We start from the raw sequence: 20,267 nt of genomic DNA, 5'->3' as shown, positions 1-20,267 counted from the left end.
CTCCTCCCTTCCTTTCACTGCCACAGGCTATGGTGAGTAACACCTACACCATTTACTCTAGAAACATTCATGTTGTGAGGGTATACTAGTTTTCTCTTCTCACCACCAAAGCACTTTAGATTCTGCAGCTGTCACCTCTAGTTTGCTGTAACTACTCAGAGGAACATTGCCAGACAGACTGTAATAAAACACACCGCCTCATATGCTGCACTGAGATTTCTCTTGATAATTAAAAATAAGTTATTGAGGTGGGAGCTGAGAAATATTGACCCCTCCTCATCTCTTCTGTCACTCAGTCCTTGGTTCAGAACTCCAGGAAGGCTGGCATCACCTCGGCCCTGACGTCCAGCACCCTGCATAACGAAGAACTGGTCAGTACTCGTTAATAACATTAAACCTATCTATCTCACATTGTGCCAAAAGTTTTTAACTCTGCTTGCCCTGCACTCCTCTCCTCCGTTCCCTTGTAGAAGAGTCACGTCTACAAGAAGACCCTCCAGGCCCTCATTTATCCCATCTCCTGCACCACCCCGCACAATTTTGAGGTGTGGACAGCCACCACCCCCACTTACTGCTATGAGTGTGAGGGGCTGCTGTGGGGCATTGCTCGTCAGGGCATGCGCTGTACTGAGTGTGGAGTCAAATGCCACGAGAAGTGCCAGGATCTACTCAATGCCGATTGTCTGCAAAGTAAGAGAAACGTTTTCCGTTTTAGCCCCTAAGCGTTTATAAAAGAATGACAATGAAAAAAAATGATGATGGGTTCAAACTTCATACATATACATGACACTAAGTATTCAAGAGTGAATTACAAAAACAAAACCTTATGACTTCTGTCAATGATTTTTTTTTTAATTAATTTACTTTTCTTTATGTGTTGCTAAAATATGTATTTACTGCTTGGCTTTATATAACCAATAAGATCCCACACAGGGGCTGAACAACCATTTGCTGACTTTGTTATGTTTTCTGGGGTTTTTTTTTTATTATTAATACCAGTATACTATCTAGTCCATCTATTTCCTCTCATCGCTATTTGTCATTGCCAAGCACAGAGTCGACCTCCTCCTCCTTCCCTCACTTCTACTTTCTTACTCTCCTTGTTTTCCTTGAGAGGATATTAAAAGCCATTTGTCTTTTGTTGTCGTTCGCCTCTCTTTTCTCTCTCTTTTACTCAGCATTTTAAAGCTCTGCAACTGTGTCCGCCTCTCATTCATGAAGTATCGCCAACTTTTTCATCACCTGCACAGTATTTTTGTCTGTTTCACTGTATTCTAAATTGAATTCTCCTCAAAACTTTCGAATATATTGCAGAAATACGTATGTCCTCCATGCATTTATCAGCTCTGTTCTATTATTGTTATCACAAATAACTACATAGCAGCTATAACCCTGTCATATCAAACTTCTTCTAAATTCTTTTACACACTTACATATATAAATCTTTCTCCCGTCAACCAGGAGCAGCAGAGAAGAGCTCCAAACACGGCGCAGAGGACCGAACCCAGAACATCATCATGGTTCTTAAAGACCGCATGAAGATCCGCGAGAGGAACAAGCCTGAGATCTTCGAACTCATTCAGGAAGTCTTCACTGTCGTCAAGTCCACTCATGTCACCCAAATGAAGCAGATCAAGCAGAGCGTGCTCGATGGCACCTCTAAATGGTCGGCAAAGATCAGCATCACAGGTGAGAGGGGAGTCCCATTCACTTCAGTAGTTTTGATTGAAGCTGGCCAACACTTTTAACATCAAAGTCAGAGGAGACGGTATGTGTCAGGTGTTTGTGTCTATAAAAAGAGACAAGCTGGCGTTTGTAGGGCAGTAGAGCAGAGGGTCAGATAAGTTAAGAGGCATCTGTTTGCACACACACACACACACACACACACACACACACACTCTGACTGACCAGCTTGGCCCTCTTTTCCCTCTTCTTAGTGTTGTGTGCCCAGGGTTTACAAGCCAAGGATAAAACCGGCTCCAGTGATCCATATGTCACCGTCCAGGTGGGAAAGACCAAAAAGAGGACCAAAACCATCTACGGCAACCTCAACCCTGTGTGGGAAGAGACATTCAACTTGTAAGTTGAGACCTCTTGGAAAGAGTATGTGGAATTTGTGGTAGTTATTGCTGCAAATAAGGATTGTTTTCATAATCAATTAATGCGCTTATTATTATGATTAATTGTTTAGTCTATAAAATGTCAAATAGTAGTGAAACTTTCCAAATTCCCAGAGCTAAAGGGGGACAAAATGCTTGTTGACCAAATAAAACCAAAGATATTCATTTTTCAATGATATGAAACAGAGAAAAACAGCAAATCTGCACATTTGAGATACTGAAACCAATAAATATTTGGCATTATTTCTTGATAAATGACTCAAACAATTAATCAATTATCAGTTTTACTGCTTAATTTTCTGTCCTCTTGAACCTTTCGGTTGTAGTTGTCACAGTGGTGCAGTTAAACATCTGTTTTCTGTTGATTAAATAAAATGTGTTTATATCTGTTTATGGCTATTTTTCTTTGTTTATGCTTAAAGCATTTGATATTTAATGAATCCTGATAGTAATCCATCTGGATTTCTTGACCAGCTGTCAGTGTTACTACTACAGTATATCTGGTAACTGTGGATGACTCTCTGGTCTCTTTAGTGAATGTCACAACTCCTCAGACCGCATCAAGGTGCGAGTGTGGGATGAGGACGATGACATCAAATCTCGTGTGAAGCAGAAGTTCAAACGGGAGTCAGACGACTTCCTCGGTCAAACTATCATCGAGGTCCGAACTCTGAGCGGAGAAATGGACGTGTGGTACAATCTGGGTAAGTTGCATCGCACTGTGTCATTTGAGTTTATAGTCCAGGTCATTTATATTGCATTGTTCCCACAGCTCCTCATTGTTCTGACTGACTTAACTTCTATGATTGAGATTTTTTATTCAGCAGGAAGTTTGTTAACTGTTGCTGTATGTCTTGTTCTCTTCACAGACAAGCGTACAGACAAATCAGCTGTGTCTGGGGCTATCCGCATGCACATTAATGTAGAGATCAAAGGAGAGGAGACGGTCGCCCCGTATCACGTTCAGTACACCTGTCTGCATGAAGTAAGCTCAGTTTGTGTGTGTTTGTGTGTTTACCTACAAGGCTGCAGTAACTAGTTTCTTTGTAGAATATTGTTATACTTTACCCACATAGCATAAACAACTTTAAACTACCAAACAGTATTTATCCGGGCCTTCAAAAATATGAAGATTCTTTTAGCAGGTTAATGCATGAATCATTTTTCACTCAGAATGAAAATGCGTGTTTTTACTTTTGACACTTAAGTGCACTTTACTGCCAACACTTCTGTCTGTGCTTTTACTTAAAGGCCCAATCTGCAGTCAGTGTGCAGAGGTCACTTCATTGTAACAATATGCACAACAATAAACAGGCCTTTAGCTTATACCTGTATATACCTAAATATCTGTATTGTATGTGGACATGTACACTGCACACTAATGTCAGATTGGGCTCTTAAATTAAAATTATGAATGTTTTTGCATCACTACTTTTACTTTAGAAATATAACACACCGCTGTATGTGTGTGTCTGTGTCTCTGTACCAAGTCATCTCAATGAGCCAAACAGATTAATTTACTTGACTGATGTTAAGTTCCATAATGGATCCATTCCAAATTACACTTAAGTTAATACTACGTGAAGTTTGCTTTGCAGAGACATTTCTTTCCACTCTGGCTCTCCGCGGAAAACTCTGCTGATTGATTGTAGACCAATCACAGCCTCTCATGGACTCATTACTCGGCCCATTACTTAGTAGAGTATATTAGCCGAACCTTAACCGAGAAATGACCGCACTGTTATTGCCATGCGAGAGGCCATAAACCACATAGCCGACTCCCAACGTTTTACAGCAGCATTTATGTTTTATGGCCGAGTAGCTAAGACAGCACCTTGTGTTGGCTCATAATGTTGTTTAATGGCTCTTTATGTAGCACAGCTGTTTAAAGATAAACAGATCGAGAGGTTGTAATCTGCTCAGACTTTGTATATGAAACATATAACTGATCATCATAAGCTTTGGTTAAAACTGAGATAGATGTGTTAATATTAAGCAAAGCTCCTCAATGATAGAATTAAGGTATAATCATTTGAACACTCAAACAACCATGTACACACACTCTGTATCAGCTATCACAAAGGTCATAGCTACTACTTTCTACAGCCTCCCTAAATATAAATATATCCCTAAACACTTCTAAATCACTTTTGAACCTATAGACTTTATTTTGTCTTTTTGTCATTTTACTTTTCTGTACATCTCTCCTCCTCCTCTCTCTCACCCTCTTTTGTTTTCCTCTCGGTAGAACCTCTTCCACTATGTGACAGATATCCAGAACAACGGTGTGGTGAAGATCCCTGATGCCAAAGGGGATGATGCATGGAAAGTCTACTTTGAAGAGACTCCCCAGGAAATTGTTGATGAGTTTGCCATGCGTTACGGAGTGGAGTCCATCTACCAAGCCATGACGTACGTTCCAGTCTGAAAACCTGCCTCCGGAATATCACTTCTTTAAAACAAGACTCAGTGATTTGCATGCAATGTTGAGTGTTTTATGCATCTAACTCTGTAAACTGTTAGTGTCCAATGTTTGCATACATGTTTGTCCCTCTTTTGCAGTCACTTTGCCTGCCTGTCATCTAAGTACATGTGCCCAGGTGTGCCTGCAGTAATGAGTACCCTGCTGGCCAACATCAATGCCTACTACGCTCACACCACCCAAGCAACTAACAACGTCTCTGCCTCTGACCGCTTTGCTGCTTCTAACTTTGGGGTGAGTCACTGCAGAAATGTTCGGCAGAATCAGTAAATGCAACTGGTGCCACAGTTATCTTAATTGAATAGAATCATATTTAGTTGTATGTATTTGCTAAAACCTGACATTTCTGCTAAATAAATGTTCCTCTGTCCTCCAACAATAAAACATGTTGAAAAAACTCAATACAATCATTTCTGCTAAATGGCTTATTTTTTGGCATTTTTGCCTTTATTGATTAGAGGATAGTGAATTGGCAGACAGGAAACAAGGGGAGAGAGATGGGTACGACATGCAACAAAGGTCACTGGCTGGAATCGAGAGAGGGATTGTGTTAGGGCGGTTATATGGCATGCGCAGTAACCATTCAGCTACCAGGGTGCTGCATCTTCTACATGTTAAACATTGTTAATTAATATGTATCTGTTTCCACATATCTTGTAATGTCCACAGAAAGAACGATTTGTGAAGCTTCTAGACCAGCTGCACAACTCTCTGAGGATTGACTTGTCCATGTACAGGGTAAGATTGTTCTCCACCTCAGTGGTTTAGATAGACAGATAGAAAATTGACTTTATTGTCCCAAAAGGGGAAAGAGTGCATTATGCATGCCTCCAGAACATTACATACATTCACATAAAATATAAGTACATCATCAAAAGACCGTGTCATCGCAGCAGAGCATACATTCATATATTATCTTTGAGACGTTAACAATAGATGACATCTGATGATGTCAACATCGACCCGCCTCCCCTCATTGCTAACTACAATTCTGCTGTATTTTCTTTTTTGCACTTCTCTTTCACCTCACCTCTCTCTTTGTGAGAAACAGTAAAACAAATCAGACTAATATGTTATTTAGGGTGACAGGTTACGTGGCCATGCTAGATCTTGCCTGCGCACACACAAAGACACATTGGACAAGGATGTATGTTATATCATGTTTTGGAGCTTACTGTGTAGGGTTTTTTTGTCTGACTGCAGAACAATTTCCCAGCCAGCAGTCCTGAGAGGCTGCAGGACCTCAAGTCCACAGTGGACCTCCTCACCAGTATCACCTTCTTCAGAATGAAGGTACCGTCCCCTTCCTCTTTCATCCTTCAGAGCTTTTTTTGATTTTCTTTCTTGACTGACATTTTTCACTGTATTCCACATATAAGAAGAGTCGAAATTCATCCACAGTTTTTTTTTTTCAAAGGTTTTGACTCCAGAATACTAACGAGGATTAATCTAGAATTTAATTTTTACATGAAAATAGCATAATTACTTTATAATCAAGTTGAACTTGAAGACAAGTCTCAAGTACCATAGTTTAACTGTCTCTCTCTCGTGTGTGTGTGTGTGTGTGTGTGTGTGCGTGTGTGTGTGTGTGTGTGTGTGTGTGTGTGCGTGTGTGTGCGTGTGTGTGTGTGTGTGTGTGTGTGTGTGTGTGTGTGTGTGTGTGTGTGTGTGTGTGTGCGTGTGCGTGTGCGTGTGTGTGTTCAGGTCCAAGAGCTTCAGTCTCCACCCAGAGCCAGTCAGGTAGTGAAGGATTGTGTCAAAGCCTGCCTCAACTCCACCTACGAGTACATCTTTAATAACTGTCATGAGCTGTACAGCCGCGAGTATCAGACAGACCCGGTAAGAAGCAACAATGAATCCAGTGTCTGTGAGTGAATGTCTGTCTCTCTCTTTCCCTCTTTCTCCCTCTTCAAATTTTCAAATTTACATTTGCTTTCTTAGCATAACCATAGTTGAACACAGTATCGGCAAAAATATGTTTTGTAAAGTTTACAGTGTAATAATAAGTATACAATATATATAATAATAGCAAATAGCAAATAGCTACATAATATAGTATAATAAAACTTTTTTTTGCAAACAAATGAATTATATAGATAATATAAAAATGAAAAAGAGGTGGCACATTTTAAAAGCGGTCAGTCCAGTTTTGTGTGTTGTTGTGCTGATTTCCCAACAGACTGTGACATATTTTGCTTCGATTGCAAAGTAATTTTTCTCCAAGTAAATAATCAAATTTGTTTTGGTCTCAAAGTGTATCAAATATCAAATAACTTGGTTCTTATGTCTTTATACTGTAGGAGGCTGTAGCAGGAAGCGTTGCTCTGTGTGTACCTGTTGTTGTTTGCAGAACTGACACAGTCTCAATGACCAGGTTGTGGTTGCTCAGTTTCTATTTAGTTTCTGGTTGCTCACGGTGCCCTGATAACTTTCCACTCACTATTGTCTGTGCAGTGCTTAATAGCATGGATATATTTATAGCACATGACTAATGACTGATGTACTTTTCTTCTTCTTTGGGTATAATTTAGTTCACTCTCTTTCTTGCTCTGTTTCTCTGTACTGTTGCAATGAATGTTTTGAGCTGAGGTTTCTTTAAAAGAACTGTGTGAAAGTGATGTAAACCAGCAGAAACAAGCTGCATAAACCACTGCCTCACTCCAAACTTATTGCTGACTTTGTAATCAGTTAAAACTTGGCTAGTAGTTTTCTTCCTGAATTGTAATTATAAGTAGAGGTGTCTTTTACTGGTCCTTGACTAATCAGATTGCTTGGCAAGAAAAAATATCCTTTGAGCAAAAGGATTTTCAAATGTTATTACTGTAGTTCACCCTCTTTGCTTGATTTACGTATTGTCCTCAGTGATGTGTAAAATGCACTGTGGCACTTCAGGGTGTGCACGCGCATGTGTGTGTGTGGTGAGTCCCCGTCATGCTCCCAGTCTGGGTAGGCCAGGCTCTTCCATCCATCACTCCTGCACCAGATTTCAGCAGGGATTTCTAGAACATGCTTTGAGTCCTCATTAAAGCGCCAACCGCATTCAGACTCCCTCGTGAATTTCAAATAAGCATTTTCCCTTTGAATAAAACATTTCATCCTGAGGGACGTTGCTATATTTTGTTGAAATCTCTGCAAGATCATTCTTCACTTGTCAACCCCTGCGGTGTTTGGCTTAGTGTTTACTTTTTTTTCTTCCAGCACATCTTCAACTATTTCAAAGAAGTCGTCCAGACAGTTGACATTCTGAGTCTGTTTAAAGCTGTTTGAGAAGCAAATGTTGTTTATGTATGAGTTGTTAGATTAATAACACAATCTAGTGTCTCTTGTATAGGAAAACACTAGTAAAATTTGCAGTAAAAGTACTACTGTATGTGGTCACCCAATTATAGGACTATACTACTTTTCAGAAGTTTCAGAAGTACAGTATGTGACTGATGGTTTGATATGTGCTATATGGCCCGAAATCAATAGTATGATGGTTAGGAAAGTGTTAGAAAAGCATGTACATCTTTTGGATATGTGGACATGGTTTGGCTAAAGTGACCAGCAGGGAAAACTCCCAAAAAATTTGTAGAGTTTTGTTGTGATTCGAGTTATGTCACTGCTTTTCCAGGCCAAGCAGGGTGCAGTGCCTCCAGAGGAGCAGGGACCAAGCATCAAGAATCTGGACTATTGGTCCAAACTCATCACACTTATTGTCTCCATCATTGAGGAGGACAAGAACTCTTACACTCCCTGCCTAAACCAGTATGTACCCCCTTAACTCTCCACCAAAATCCTGTTTGTTTCTCATCAGCCTCTTACAGCTACATATTTTCTCTTTTTCACCTTAAAACCTACAAATTTGTAGGTGACATTAAAACCTACAAATTTGTAGGTTTTAATGTCATTTCTTAGTAATGACATTTTAAATGTGCCCTAGTTTCTCTTATTACCCCTAAAACTACACTTCCAGACTGTTATTTGCTTGCTCACTTTCATATACCGTTCCTCTCTAAGTGCATACGAGCTCTTCTCTTTCTCTTCTTCATCAAGATTTCCCCAGGAACTCAACGTGGGTAAAATCAGTGCTGAAGTGATGTGGAACCTGTTTGCTCAGGATATGAAGTATGCGATGGAGGGTGAGTGCAAATCAATGATATATGGAGCCTCTGCTCATAAGAGAAATAAAGCTGCAAATGGACATTTGGTGATTTAAATAGTATTTGCACTAATGACCAAAGGCACAGACACACAACACAATACGAATCAGTTGAGCTGCATTTCATTGTGATATTAAGAGGGTTGGATGGATCTTTTACTGTTTTTATTGGTTTAATTATAAATACAGTAGGAGAACTCGACTGTTTTAATTGTCATCCATCCATACTTTAATCAACATGTTATATCTCGTCTTGTCATGACTGAGATCACCAGGTAACCAGCGGAGACTCTAGGAAGTCACTGTGCCTGACCAAGAAATATCAGAGGGATAATTTCCAACTGGGTTAGTTTAAAATGGTGACAAAGTTTGGTGTTGATGAATGAGAAACTGAAAAAGTGTCAGGGAGAAAAAACTTGTTTTCTAAATTATGCAAAGCCTAAAAGGTTTGATTAGTATTTGATTTCTTGGTGTGATCTGTCGTCTTTTTGTTATGGTCTTGAGTTGGGCTACATTTATGCTTTTAACTGATTATGCATTTGTCTCCTCTCACCTTTTTTCTCAGAACATGAAAAAAATCGCTTGTGCAAGAGTGCAGATTACATGAACCTGCACTTCAAGGTCAAGTGGCTGTACAACGAGTACTGCAAAGACCTGCCTTTCTTCAAGAGCAGAGTGCCTGAATATCCTGCGTGAGTTGCCACCCGCCTGTCACTGTTTTGCAAACTCAGACATACACTTCAGTAAATAAGAATAATGGAATAAAGTAATCATCCTCTAGTGTAATTTTGGGTCTGTAGTTTGTAAACATAAACAATGTTGTTTTTCTGCTCTCCGTAGGTGGTTTGAGCCGTTTGTCATCCAGTGGCTGGACGAGAACGAGGAAGTGTCTCGGGACTTTCTGCATGGCGCTTTGGAGAGAGACAAGAAAGATGGGGTAAAAGTTTTCAGGTCTTCTTATCTCTCCTTCACTCTCTCTTGGAAACGCTGAGTCGCTTGTTGTTGTTCAGGCAGAATTACGGTAATCCATCCTTTGTACTTCCTCTCTCACACTCAAAGATATCAGCCAAAGTTTTATCCTCCCTCCCTCCCTGCCTCCCACACGTCCCCCCTGTCTCTCCTGCATTCTTCAAAGGCTCCACGTCAACAATAGACGCACTGACAAAGCAGCGCAGACATTGCCTCAAAGCAGAAAGTGTGTTTGGGCTAAGAGGATGTTTCAGTCAAAGTGCACCGTCATATGAAGAGATTCTTTGGAAGTTTAAAGAGTTGCGGTTGAGACGTGCACGTACTTAAGGAGGGAGATAACTCTGTGACAGCAGGATATTGTGAATTAATGGCCTTATGCCAGAGTTTTGACTGCAGGAAAGCTTTCCTCACCTCATTACCAAGATTCCCTGGAGGAGCACCTACACACTCACCTTCAGCCAATTAGGGACCTGGCACTAACCAGCAGCCAATTACAAAGAGACAGACAGGAGAGCTCCCACCTGTCACTGGCTGGCTGTGTAACAGGCTGTAAGGCTGGTTGGCTCAGGGGGTCTAGGGCTCTGTAAATGTGGTGAGAGATATCAAAGGCCCAGTTTAATATAGTGTCTAATGGTCAGTCTCTGTGATCTCAGGTGCCTGAGGTCACATCTTTCTAGCCTTCCTTAAATCCCAGCTCCTCTCCTGCTACCCCTACTCATCTCTTTCTCTCACCCTTTCTCGTGTCTTTTCCCCTTCATTTTAATTCCCTGTTTTTTAATCTTCTCGCACATCTTTTTGTCCCTACAGTTCCAAGTCACATCAGAACATGCTCTGTTTTCCTGTTCGGTGGTGGACGTGTTTTCTCAGCTCAACCAGAGCTTCGAGATCATCAGGAAGCTGGAGTGTCCGGATCCACAGATTGTAGGACACTATATGAAACGATTTGCTAAGGTAAGTTCAGAGAAATTACAATTTGCAGTCAAATCACGCCCTTACAAAATCAATACACAACAAAGTGTTCCTTAAAAGCAGGTTTTAATACCGGTAGCAACATACATTTTAATTCTGAGACTGAAATGCATCTATCCCCTGATGATGACCTGTTGCTCTTTCTGGTTTCCCTCTCCAGACCATCAGCAATGTACTTCTGTCATATGCTGATATCATCTCCAAGTTGTTTGCCAACTATGTCACTATGGAGAAAGTGGTGAGTGGCCAAAGACATGACAAAAAAAACAAACTGTTTGCCAGCTGTGGCTCAGGAGGTAGAGCGGGTCGTCCACTAATCGGAAGATCGGTGGTTCAATTCCCGGCTCCTCCAGTCCACATGCCGATGTGTCCTTGGGCAAGACACTTAACCCCAAAATTGCTCCTGATGGCTGTGCCATCAGTGTATGAATGTGTGTGAATGGTTAGCTTTCTCTGATGGGCAGGTTGGGACATTGCATGGTAGCCCCTGTACCCATTCAGTGTATGAATGTGTGTGAATGGGTGAATGTGATTCGTAGTGTAAAAAGCGCTTTGAGTGGTCGGAAGACTAGAAAGGCGCTATACAAGTACAGTCCATTTACCATTTACCATTTCAGTTTCAGTTAAACTGTCTTGTTTTAACCTTGCTTGACAACATGTTCTGTTCGGTTTGTGATCATTGTTTCTTTGAATCCTGTACCATCAAGAGGGCTGATGCATTTAGAAATGTTGTAGTGAGCACTGAGTGTTTCAAAAAGACATCTCGTTCCTCAGCCCTGCATCCTGATCAACAACATCCAACAGCTGAGAGTTCAGCTGGAGAAGATGTTTGAAGCCATGGGTGGAAAAGATGTGAGTGATTACCAACCTCCATCCAGTACTGTGCACTAGCTTAGCTTCCCTTGGTCACATATGTCTAATTCAGTCTTCTTAGTCCAAATGTGTCCATCAGGGTCAGTGCCCCATCCCTCTAACCAGCTCTGTGTCTATTTCCTTGTATGTATTCAGCTGTGTGTGGAGGCCAGTGACATCCTGAAAGACTTGCAGGTTAAACTCAACAATGTCATGGATGATCTCAGCAGGGTCTTTGCTGTCAGGTAGAAACACACTCGCACAATCAAACACAAATATCTATTCCAAGCTACATCTGTGCTATGTGATTCCTGCTTAGACAGACAGAGAGACAGTACAGATGTCATTAAAAGCCTCTCCAACTTTTCCTCATTAGTTTCCAGCCTCACATAGAGGAGAATGTGAAGCAGATGGGAGATATCTTGGCTCAGGTGAAAGGAACCTCAAATGTTGGGAACGCCAGCAGTGTGGCCCAGGATGCCGACAACGTCCTGCAACCCATCATGGAGTTCCTGGACAGCAAGTGAGTCAGTCTGACATTTTAGTGGAGTCTAAAATTGACAGATCAGTTTTTGGAAGCATTTAAACATTTCACATGCTTCCCCAGTTGTAGACAAACTCATAGATGCCTGTTTTTGTCTCTGCATGCAATTTGAAGGTGTGTTAACTGGTCAAGTTAGCATAGTTTAGGTCAATGTGTAGATGCTTGTGCAGCTCTGCTCCAAGGTAGGAAACCCTCTGACACTTCATGTTCTGTAGTCTTTTGTAGTTTAATTACATACAACATCATACGGTCAAAACTTATTAACTTTCACCCTCCATGGGTGTGTGATAATGTAAGCAGGAGGTGAATAAGAAATTGGATATATTCAAATGTCTTTGTTAACAGTGATATTAGCTTTATAAATACATATAAGACATCATATAGTGTAGTCAGACCAGCATCCCACCTTTTGAGAAGTGCGATGCTTGATGTTATTTCGATTTCATTATACATACGTTAATAACATTCAAATAGCACACAGAGACACTAGAAAGGTTAACCAAGGCATTCATGAACTTGTCTGACTCTTGGTGATTAGGAAAAGTAATGAAATTCCCCTAAAACCTGAACTTTAATGCTTTTCTTTTTCATCTTTTATGTGCATATTGGGATTTCTAGCAACCACCTGTTTCTGTTCTATCTTCTGTTCTCTTTATTATTACTTTTTTTTTTTCAAGAGAACAGTGTCTGCCTCCTTCTGCTGTGCATTCATCTCTCCTTCCTTTCTTCTGCCTCCCCCTCCTGCCAGCCTGTCTTTATTTGCTAAGATCTGTGAGAAGACTGTGCTGAAACGTGTGTTGAAGGAGTTGTGGAAGCTGGTGATGAACACCATGGAGAAGACCATCGTCCTGCCGCCACTCACAGACCAAACGGTGAGAGCAAATAAACCTACGAATGCACAAGCGGAAGCACACAGACGTTCAAATACACACAATGTTAATGCTCGGGCACTTGTGTTATAGCTGATTTTACCTGCTATGCATGAAAAGAGTGATAGGAATATTTCATATGTTCTCATGACAACCACAGCATAATGTAGATAGCAGAAAACTTGATTTACAAAACATGTAACACACATATGCCCACACACACGTACATGAAAACATAGACACATATACACACACACACACACACACACACACCTCCAACTGCCAAGGCAGCATCAAAAGAAAAAGAGGAGGAGGTGGAGAACGAGGAAAGGGAATACAAAGGCAGACATTTTGTGTGTGTGTTGCGATTCAAGGTGGCCTTCTTATAAACAGATGAAGAAGCTTTTGCCTCACGTCTACATGGCATCCTATCCACTCCTCAACACCCACGCACATTTTATTCAACACTGGCCCCCAGTGCTTTCATTCATCCAAACAATCAAGGTGAAACCCTTAAAAAAAAAACTGAAAAATGAAAAAGGAGTGCACCATATCATTCTAACACCAGCTCATGGCTGCTCTCCAGTATGTCGGCCAACAATTATTTGGAGAGATTCCTGATTTATGAGTTACTTGCAACCAGAATGGCAGAAAATCTTTTTTGCCCAAAAAGGATCTGGCCCTCTTCCAAAAAAATGCATCATACATTTTGGAAAGCAGCCTCTTGTTTTCTTTTGTTTTGGATATATGTGTTCTTATTTGTGTTTGGTTATTTAAAAAAAAGAGCCTCATATCACTGTTAAGAGGGAGAGAATTAATCTGTGGTTACCGTGTAAAGCGCTAGCCAGTATAACCATTACTGGTTCAGCCTCAGGAGCGTTTTATCCAATGAGAAAAGAGATAGAAACAAAGATAGGAGGAGATAATGAATAGCAATTTCCTAAATTGAAGTTGCTGTTAAAAGCTGAAACATTTATTTTCTTTAATCTAAGAATATTTCTATAGTATTAAAGTTGCTTATTCCTCCAGTCTCTCTCAGTTCTCTACCTGTGCTTAGTCCAGGCTTTAGACAGGTGTCAGTTGATTCCACGCCCCTTCAGTCCTGGGGCCCAAACTTGTGTTTTTGATTGATGTGGGGCTCTTTGCAGCTTGACTGACCCTTCTCTCTGGTTGTTGTTGTGATTACTATTACATCCTGCTCCCACCGCTCTCCCTCCACAGATGATTGTAAGTACAGCACTCCTGCGTGTATGTCTGTCTGTCCGTCTACGGTGGTTGGTTCTCTGCTATATGTGGCTGCGATCTCCCCTGTTTTTTACCCCACATCATAACCCCTCTCCCTTCTCACTGCCTCACCTCTCTGATCTGTCCCATCTCTCTTTCTCTTCCTGTCTTCCTCTCCTCCAACTCTGTCTCTCTTTTGAGAAGACAGAAGCATGGTGCATTCCTGACTGGTTCTGATAGGTCCCCACCCCCTCGACAATCAATGCCCCCCTCTCTTCTTCCTGAACACTCTCCTCAAACAGGAAGTGGTACTCCTCTCTTGCGCCTGGTGTTGCCTTGTTTCTTCTCATGCATTGTGTCCTTTTACTGGGACTCTGGTGGGGTGACTCTGATCTCACGGTGGCTTGGTATCCGGTGTCCTGCCCCACCTCCAGCCCGCCCCTTTTCCCTCCTTCTGACCTCCCCCCTCCCCCCACTGTCCACACCTTTCCCACCTGTTTGAACTGTGTCCTGCCCCCCGTCCCTCCCCCCCCAGTGTGGGTTTGTTGCTTGCATCTGATCTATTTCCACACTGCAGTCTTCTCTCAGTATACTGTACAACACTGTACTGTACTGTATGTCTCTCTGCAGACCTGTCATGTTGGTCTGTCCTGGTTTGGTTTCATGTTCTGTTGTTACTTTTATTGCAAGAGGTTATTGGTTTGGGTTGATGTTGGTCAAATAAGGTGCATTGAATGTAGTTTGCAAAAATGCTCTTAATGCTTTAAAGCTCTATGTGATGACTTACTCATGATGAACTACCAACCTTTCACATTTAGCAGTGTTGTAGTCGACTTCTGCAGTCATTTAGCTCTGTTTTGCTCTGTGGTGTACTGGATAGTATACTGGCATAAAATGTACTGCCACACAGGAGCAGATGTTTTGTTTTTTTTAATTTATAATGAACAAATTTGATGTGTGTTTTTGGTCTACCATGATCTGCAAAGTTTTTATTTTTTAACGTCATCAAAACTGTAACACACTTCAGTCATGAGTTGTGACCTTCTGTCCAAGCGATCACATAGAGCTTATATGTATTGAGTTCTATACTGTATTGATTTTTTAAAAATTATTTATATCTGAGTTTTCCCTTGTTTTCTTTTAAAGAAATTGTTTTGAAATAGCTTTTTTGCTTTCTTGCTGAGAGTTAGATGAGAAGATTGATACCACACTCTCACCTGTGCGTTAACTATGGAGCATAGATGTAGTATGGAGTCACAGCTGGTAACTGATTAGCTTAGCCTAGCTTAGCATGCAGACTGGAAGCAGGGGAAAACAGCTAGCTTGCCTCTTTCCAAAGTTCAAAAATATGCTTGTCAGCACCTCCAAAGCTCAATGATTAATATGTATCTAGTTTGTTTGAACTAGATGTGCACAAACCAAAATGTAAAACATAAGTTTTGGTTGTGACCAGTAACTTCCAGGAGTCTCCGCTGGTCACCTCTCCAGGCCAAGAAATAGTTAAAGCACATAACTTCTAATAAAACCATTAATTTACATTTTTACATTTCTGTTTGCATGCATATTAAACAAAACAATATACAGTGTACTACTTAATAAAATTTATAGTTGATAGTAAGCAGATTTATTTAACTTTGGACAGGCAAGACTGCTGTTTCCCCATTTCCAATCTTTATGCTAAGCTAATCTAATCATCTCCCCACTCTGGCACGGTATGTAACACACAGACATGAGAGTAGTATCAATCTTCTCATCTAAGTCTCGGCAAGAAAGGAAGCCTGAAATACAGAATTATTCCTTTAATTTAAATTAATGAGGTATGTTTTATTTTACTGATAGGTAGGTGTTGGTTTTAAAAATGACATAAACTACTAATAACAAATGTACCATTAATGACAAAAGTGCGGTCCCGTTATTGTAGCCTCCCATCAAATAACTATATTCAATGAAAGCAGATGTCAGATTTCTAAACAAATTTTGTCAAGATCCATTAATTCCAGTCAATGTGTATGCTATTCTGCAATGCCAATTAGCAATTTGCTAAACTCTGTTCGTTTGTTTTTTTCACATTTATTGTTTTATGGTAAAGCACAAAATCTATTGTTGCTTTGGAGAGCATGGTAATTGAAAGGAGATGACATCTCTGGCAGTGTTGAGTGTCCCCAAATTTTGCTTATATGTTGCAAAGCAACACATGTTTTGAATGCGTATTCTCATCTATCCAATGAAAGTGAAGTCAGACTGCAGGGACTGGCCACTGCTTGAAGTATTAACCACATGCTCTCTTTCCAGGGGAGGCTGAAGAGTGCTTCTCACAGTGATGTAAGGACTAAACCACTTTAGATCAATGTGTCTTGTCTCTCTCCTCTGTCTTCTCTCCGTGTCTCCGTCTCTCTCCCTCAGCTCCCCAGTCAAACAAAGCAGTGGAAATATTGATTTTTCACTTTTGTTTTTACACAACATTCCTCTTTAAGGCTGTTTATATGCTGTGAAAATGCCCCTCTCAGATGCTGTAGCGGTGCAGTAGCAGCCTGCCTCACCACAGGTCACACAGTCATATGCAGACATTTGCGGCTCATACTCACCGCAAACCGCAAGTCAAGGAGTTCAACCATCAGTGAATCTCACTCAGATTTCAAAAGCAACTCGCTGTTTTGTTTCATCTTCGGCTATGATTGGCTGTCTGCATCTCAGAAGGAAAAGAAAGGCTCTATTTCCCAGGTGCAAGCAGCAATGCAACTTAAAACAGATGAGATTTGCCAGGCAAATTAATCCTAACATGTTGACACTTTGACTTATGGCTTGTGGTGCATTTCAGATGCTAATATCTGCACATAAGGTCAGAAAATCTGGCATACAGTTGTTCCTTTCAAAGGCACAACTATCTACCTCATTTTCTGAAAATTTAACATAGTGTACTGAATGATGTGTAATGCAGCCTCAAAGAGTAGACACAATAGAGTTTCAAGATTGCACACTGTTATTTTTACAACATTATGAATCTCTTACGCATGGATACTCATTTATGTGTTTTGTTTCATTTTCTGCTGTTATTGCGATGATGTTGGCAGGAAATGTAAAACTTTAATAGGTTTTAGCCACATACAATACTTTGTAAAACCCTATTTCATGTCTGAGGCTTTAATTAATTTAAGTACAGTTAGCGGCACATAGTGATATATTCACTTACAAGAGTAATGCATTAGGCTGGACTTCCAGCAAATAAATGCGTACACCACAGTGTGAGTGCATAGCTGCAACTTGCGTGTGTGTTCATGAGTGCACAAGTATGTCTACCTTCCTTGCCCTCACTGTGAGCTGAGCCACTTTTTCCTCTCTTTGTACTGAAATGTCTCAGTGTGTGTGTGTGTGTGTGTGTGTGTGTGTGTGTGGATTTGTGCAGCGGAGTGTAATGTTTTGAAATGAATAATACACAAAGATAAGAGCGATAAAAGCACTTGAAGGAAAAATGTACCTTGACATCTGTAAAGCGGGTCAGAGTGACTGTTTATGAATGTGTGTCAGAAACGTCACTGTCCTCTGTGTGACACTAAGCCGTTTAGCGCTGCCCCGTATTGTCATGATAATAACAAATACTCCCCTCTCTCCTCCTGTCTACCTTTCTTCTGACTCTTTCTCTCGCTCCCTCTCTTTTCTGTCTCTTCCAGGGCACTCAGCTCATCTTTAATGCTGCCAAGGAGCTGGGACAGCTGTCCAAGCTCAAGGTACAATATGTTTTTACACTATTCGGCTCTGGGAGATTCTAAGCACTTAGAAAATATGAGATAGGGCAAAAGGGTGGACAAATTGGTCATTGTGGTTTGTCATCTGCAGGAGCACATGGTTCGAGAGGAGGCCAAAGCGCTCACACCTAAGCAGTGTGCTGTGATCGAGCTGGCCTTGGACACCATCAAGGTATTAACTCACTGTTGTATAAGCACAGACTGTGACCAGGTGTGACTGTTGGAAAGTTGTAAATCACAGTACATACTTTGGTTTTGCAGGTAAAATTTTATTTCTAAAAGTTGTCAGACAAGGACGCAGAGTAGAATATTCTTTGTTGGACAGAAAGACTTCTGGCCCAACTTTTAAGTCTCTGAGCTTCTTTTTGTGGTTTTACAGCTCTGTGATTTACGAAAGGTTAAAAAGAGGAATTAAGACAGGTTAAGAAAGGAGATTCTAGATATTTAATTAATGCTTCAGGGCTCTGATGGTGCTGTTAGGGCCTCGAATTTCTACCAACTCCTACAACAGAGACAGAAATCAGTTGTAGCAAAGCCAGATTAAGATGCAACCATCTGAATCCCTTTACTCCTCTAAGAACAAAGACATTCCCAGGAAAGCTAACATCAGACATCACAGGAGTTCATTCTGTCAGATATCTCTTTATTATCTTTATTACTCGAGCCGTTCCTTATTTAAGAATCTTTAGCAGTGGGACATTACTTAACAGCTTTTTTCTATTTTGTCCTGGCTGTCTTCATGTATGTTAGCAATATTTCCATGCTGGTGGTGTGGGTCTGAAGAAGACTTTCTTGGAGAAGAGTCCTGATCTCCAGTCTCTCCACTACGCCCTGTCCCTCTACACGCAGGCTACAGATAAACTCATTAAGACCTTTGTCCAGTCACAGAACGCACAAGGTAACCTAATAGTCTTCACTCTCCTCGCCACTCTTCTCTTTTTCTGTCTCTGGTAGACTTTTCTCTTTAACTCCAGTACCTTCGTGTTGTCTTAATTTCTAATGTTACTATATTCTCTGATCTCTACTGAGACCATCCCTGTGTATGTGCTATGCAGTCTCAGAGAAGCCACTCCACTCTAGTGTTCCCCGTTCTCTGTTGATGTTAGGGTTTCCCAAATGCCAAGCTCTATATCCCAAAAATAACTGACATGCTTTGTAGAGCATAAAGTCGTGGCTGCAGCAGAACAATATTTTTTTTCTTTACTCTGAAATGCTGAGTCTCCTGGTAGCCAGCCTGCAGAAACACAGAGACTATTCTTTACATGATCTGACAGCTATTTGCAATGAAAAAAATAAATATCCTCCCCCTCTTCTCTCTCGCTCTTTGATTAAGTTGCTCAGCCTCCATCCCACCATCAGACGGCTACATAACAGCCATCATCTTTGTGGGAACGCTGCTGCTGACACACTGTCCCTAAGCACCGCTGGTAGAAATGCCATTTGAGTGGATGATCGTTAAAAATTTAATTTGCTTTTTGGAGCATACCTAAGTACGTTTACAGCAGTAGATCTGTGTGAGAGTTGCATGTTGCAGGACTATCCTTGCATTACAGATCAGAAGAATTAAACACCTGATTCAGTAGAAATAAAAGTGAATCTATCAGGATCTCTCTCATCTTTAGGGACAAGACTTATAAATGTTGGTCTGTTTTTCTACTCTGCAATTCTTACCTCTGCAAACCTCATATTTCTACGTGTCTCTCCTTTCTCTGTCTACTCCCTCTTCTTGCCCCGTCTGTGGGCCAGTGTTCGACGGGAAGGGGGTGAGGTTCACCACTAGTGAGGATGTTTACCCAGACAAGGGTATGTGGCACTCAGGTCCAGAGCTTGAGACATCCAGGACTACCAGAAAGCCTCCAGACCAAAGCCCAACTCCCTCCACCCTCCACTCCCACCCACCCCATGTGCATCCCAAAACTCCCCCTGCCTGCTCAAACTCATCCCAACAGACAAATGCAATGCACAGTTTGAACATACTTCCTTTTCACTCTATTTCTGCCTTTTTTCTGTCTTCTCCTCAAATGCACACACACACACACACACATGCCCACCACAACAGTACGGACATATACTTGATGCATTCATGCATGTAATGTACACACTGATGTCTGTATGTACGGAACTGCACTGAATACATACGCCATGGATGGTATGTATGAGCAGACACTAAAGCATGATGTGCGGACATCAGACAAAAAGAATAGAAATGCATTAAAGTACGGAGGAATCCTGATCGGGCGTGATGTCACCCCGAGAAGCCCGAGGGCCGAGCGAGTGAGTGAGTGAGTGTGTGCGTGTGCGTGTGTGTGTGTGTGTGTGTGTGTGTGTGTGTGTGTGTACACGCTGGTGTGAGC

General features: G+C 41.2%; 1 protein-coding gene across 2 annotated transcripts in view; it reads left to right on the top strand.

Annotated features, from left to right (window-relative positions):
* The window catches only part of unc13a (unc-13 homolog A (C. elegans)), a 42,102-nt gene that overhangs the window by 16,253 nt on the left and 5,582 nt on the right, over positions 1-20,267 (top strand). The window contains exons 14-38 of one of the 2 annotated variants that reach the window (XM_044360669.1): positions 297-371; positions 471-690; positions 1,462-1,689; positions 1,938-2,079; positions 2,655-2,824; positions 2,990-3,105; positions 4,369-4,532; positions 4,683-4,836; positions 5,272-5,340; positions 5,806-5,895; positions 6,307-6,441; positions 8,216-8,349; positions 8,638-8,723; positions 9,309-9,435; positions 9,584-9,680; positions 10,520-10,663; positions 10,842-10,919; positions 11,456-11,533; positions 11,690-11,778; positions 11,910-12,056; positions 12,826-12,949; positions 16,463-16,492; positions 17,839-17,895; positions 18,005-18,085; positions 18,664-18,811. In XM_044360669.1, coding sequence (XP_044216604.1) covers positions 297-371; positions 471-690; positions 1,462-1,689; positions 1,938-2,079; positions 2,655-2,824; positions 2,990-3,105; positions 4,369-4,532; positions 4,683-4,836; positions 5,272-5,340; positions 5,806-5,895; positions 6,307-6,441; positions 8,216-8,349; positions 8,638-8,723; positions 9,309-9,435; positions 9,584-9,680; positions 10,520-10,663; positions 10,842-10,919; positions 11,456-11,533; positions 11,690-11,778; positions 11,910-12,056; positions 12,826-12,949; positions 16,463-16,492; positions 17,839-17,895; positions 18,005-18,085; positions 18,664-18,811 — 2,983 coding nt within the window. The remainder of the gene's footprint in view (positions 1-296; positions 372-470; positions 691-1,461; positions 1,690-1,937; positions 2,080-2,654; positions 2,825-2,989; positions 3,106-4,368; positions 4,533-4,682; positions 4,837-5,271; positions 5,341-5,805; positions 5,896-6,306; positions 6,442-8,215; positions 8,350-8,637; positions 8,724-9,308; positions 9,436-9,583; positions 9,681-10,519; positions 10,664-10,841; positions 10,920-11,455; positions 11,534-11,689; positions 11,779-11,909; positions 12,057-12,825; positions 12,950-16,462; positions 16,493-17,838; positions 17,896-18,004; positions 18,086-18,663; positions 18,812-20,267) is intronic. The other variant, XM_044360668.1, reaches the window with a different exon arrangement.

The sequence above is a fragment of the Thunnus albacares genome, chromosome 9 (genome assembly GCF_914725855.1).
Source record: "Thunnus albacares chromosome 9, fThuAlb1.1, whole genome shotgun sequence".
In the NCBI taxonomy this organism is placed as follows: Eukaryota; Metazoa; Chordata; class Actinopteri; order Scombriformes; family Scombridae; genus Thunnus; species Thunnus albacares.
The sequence above is the reverse complement of the archived record's forward strand: the minus strand, read 5'-3'. Positions and strand labels throughout refer to the sequence as shown.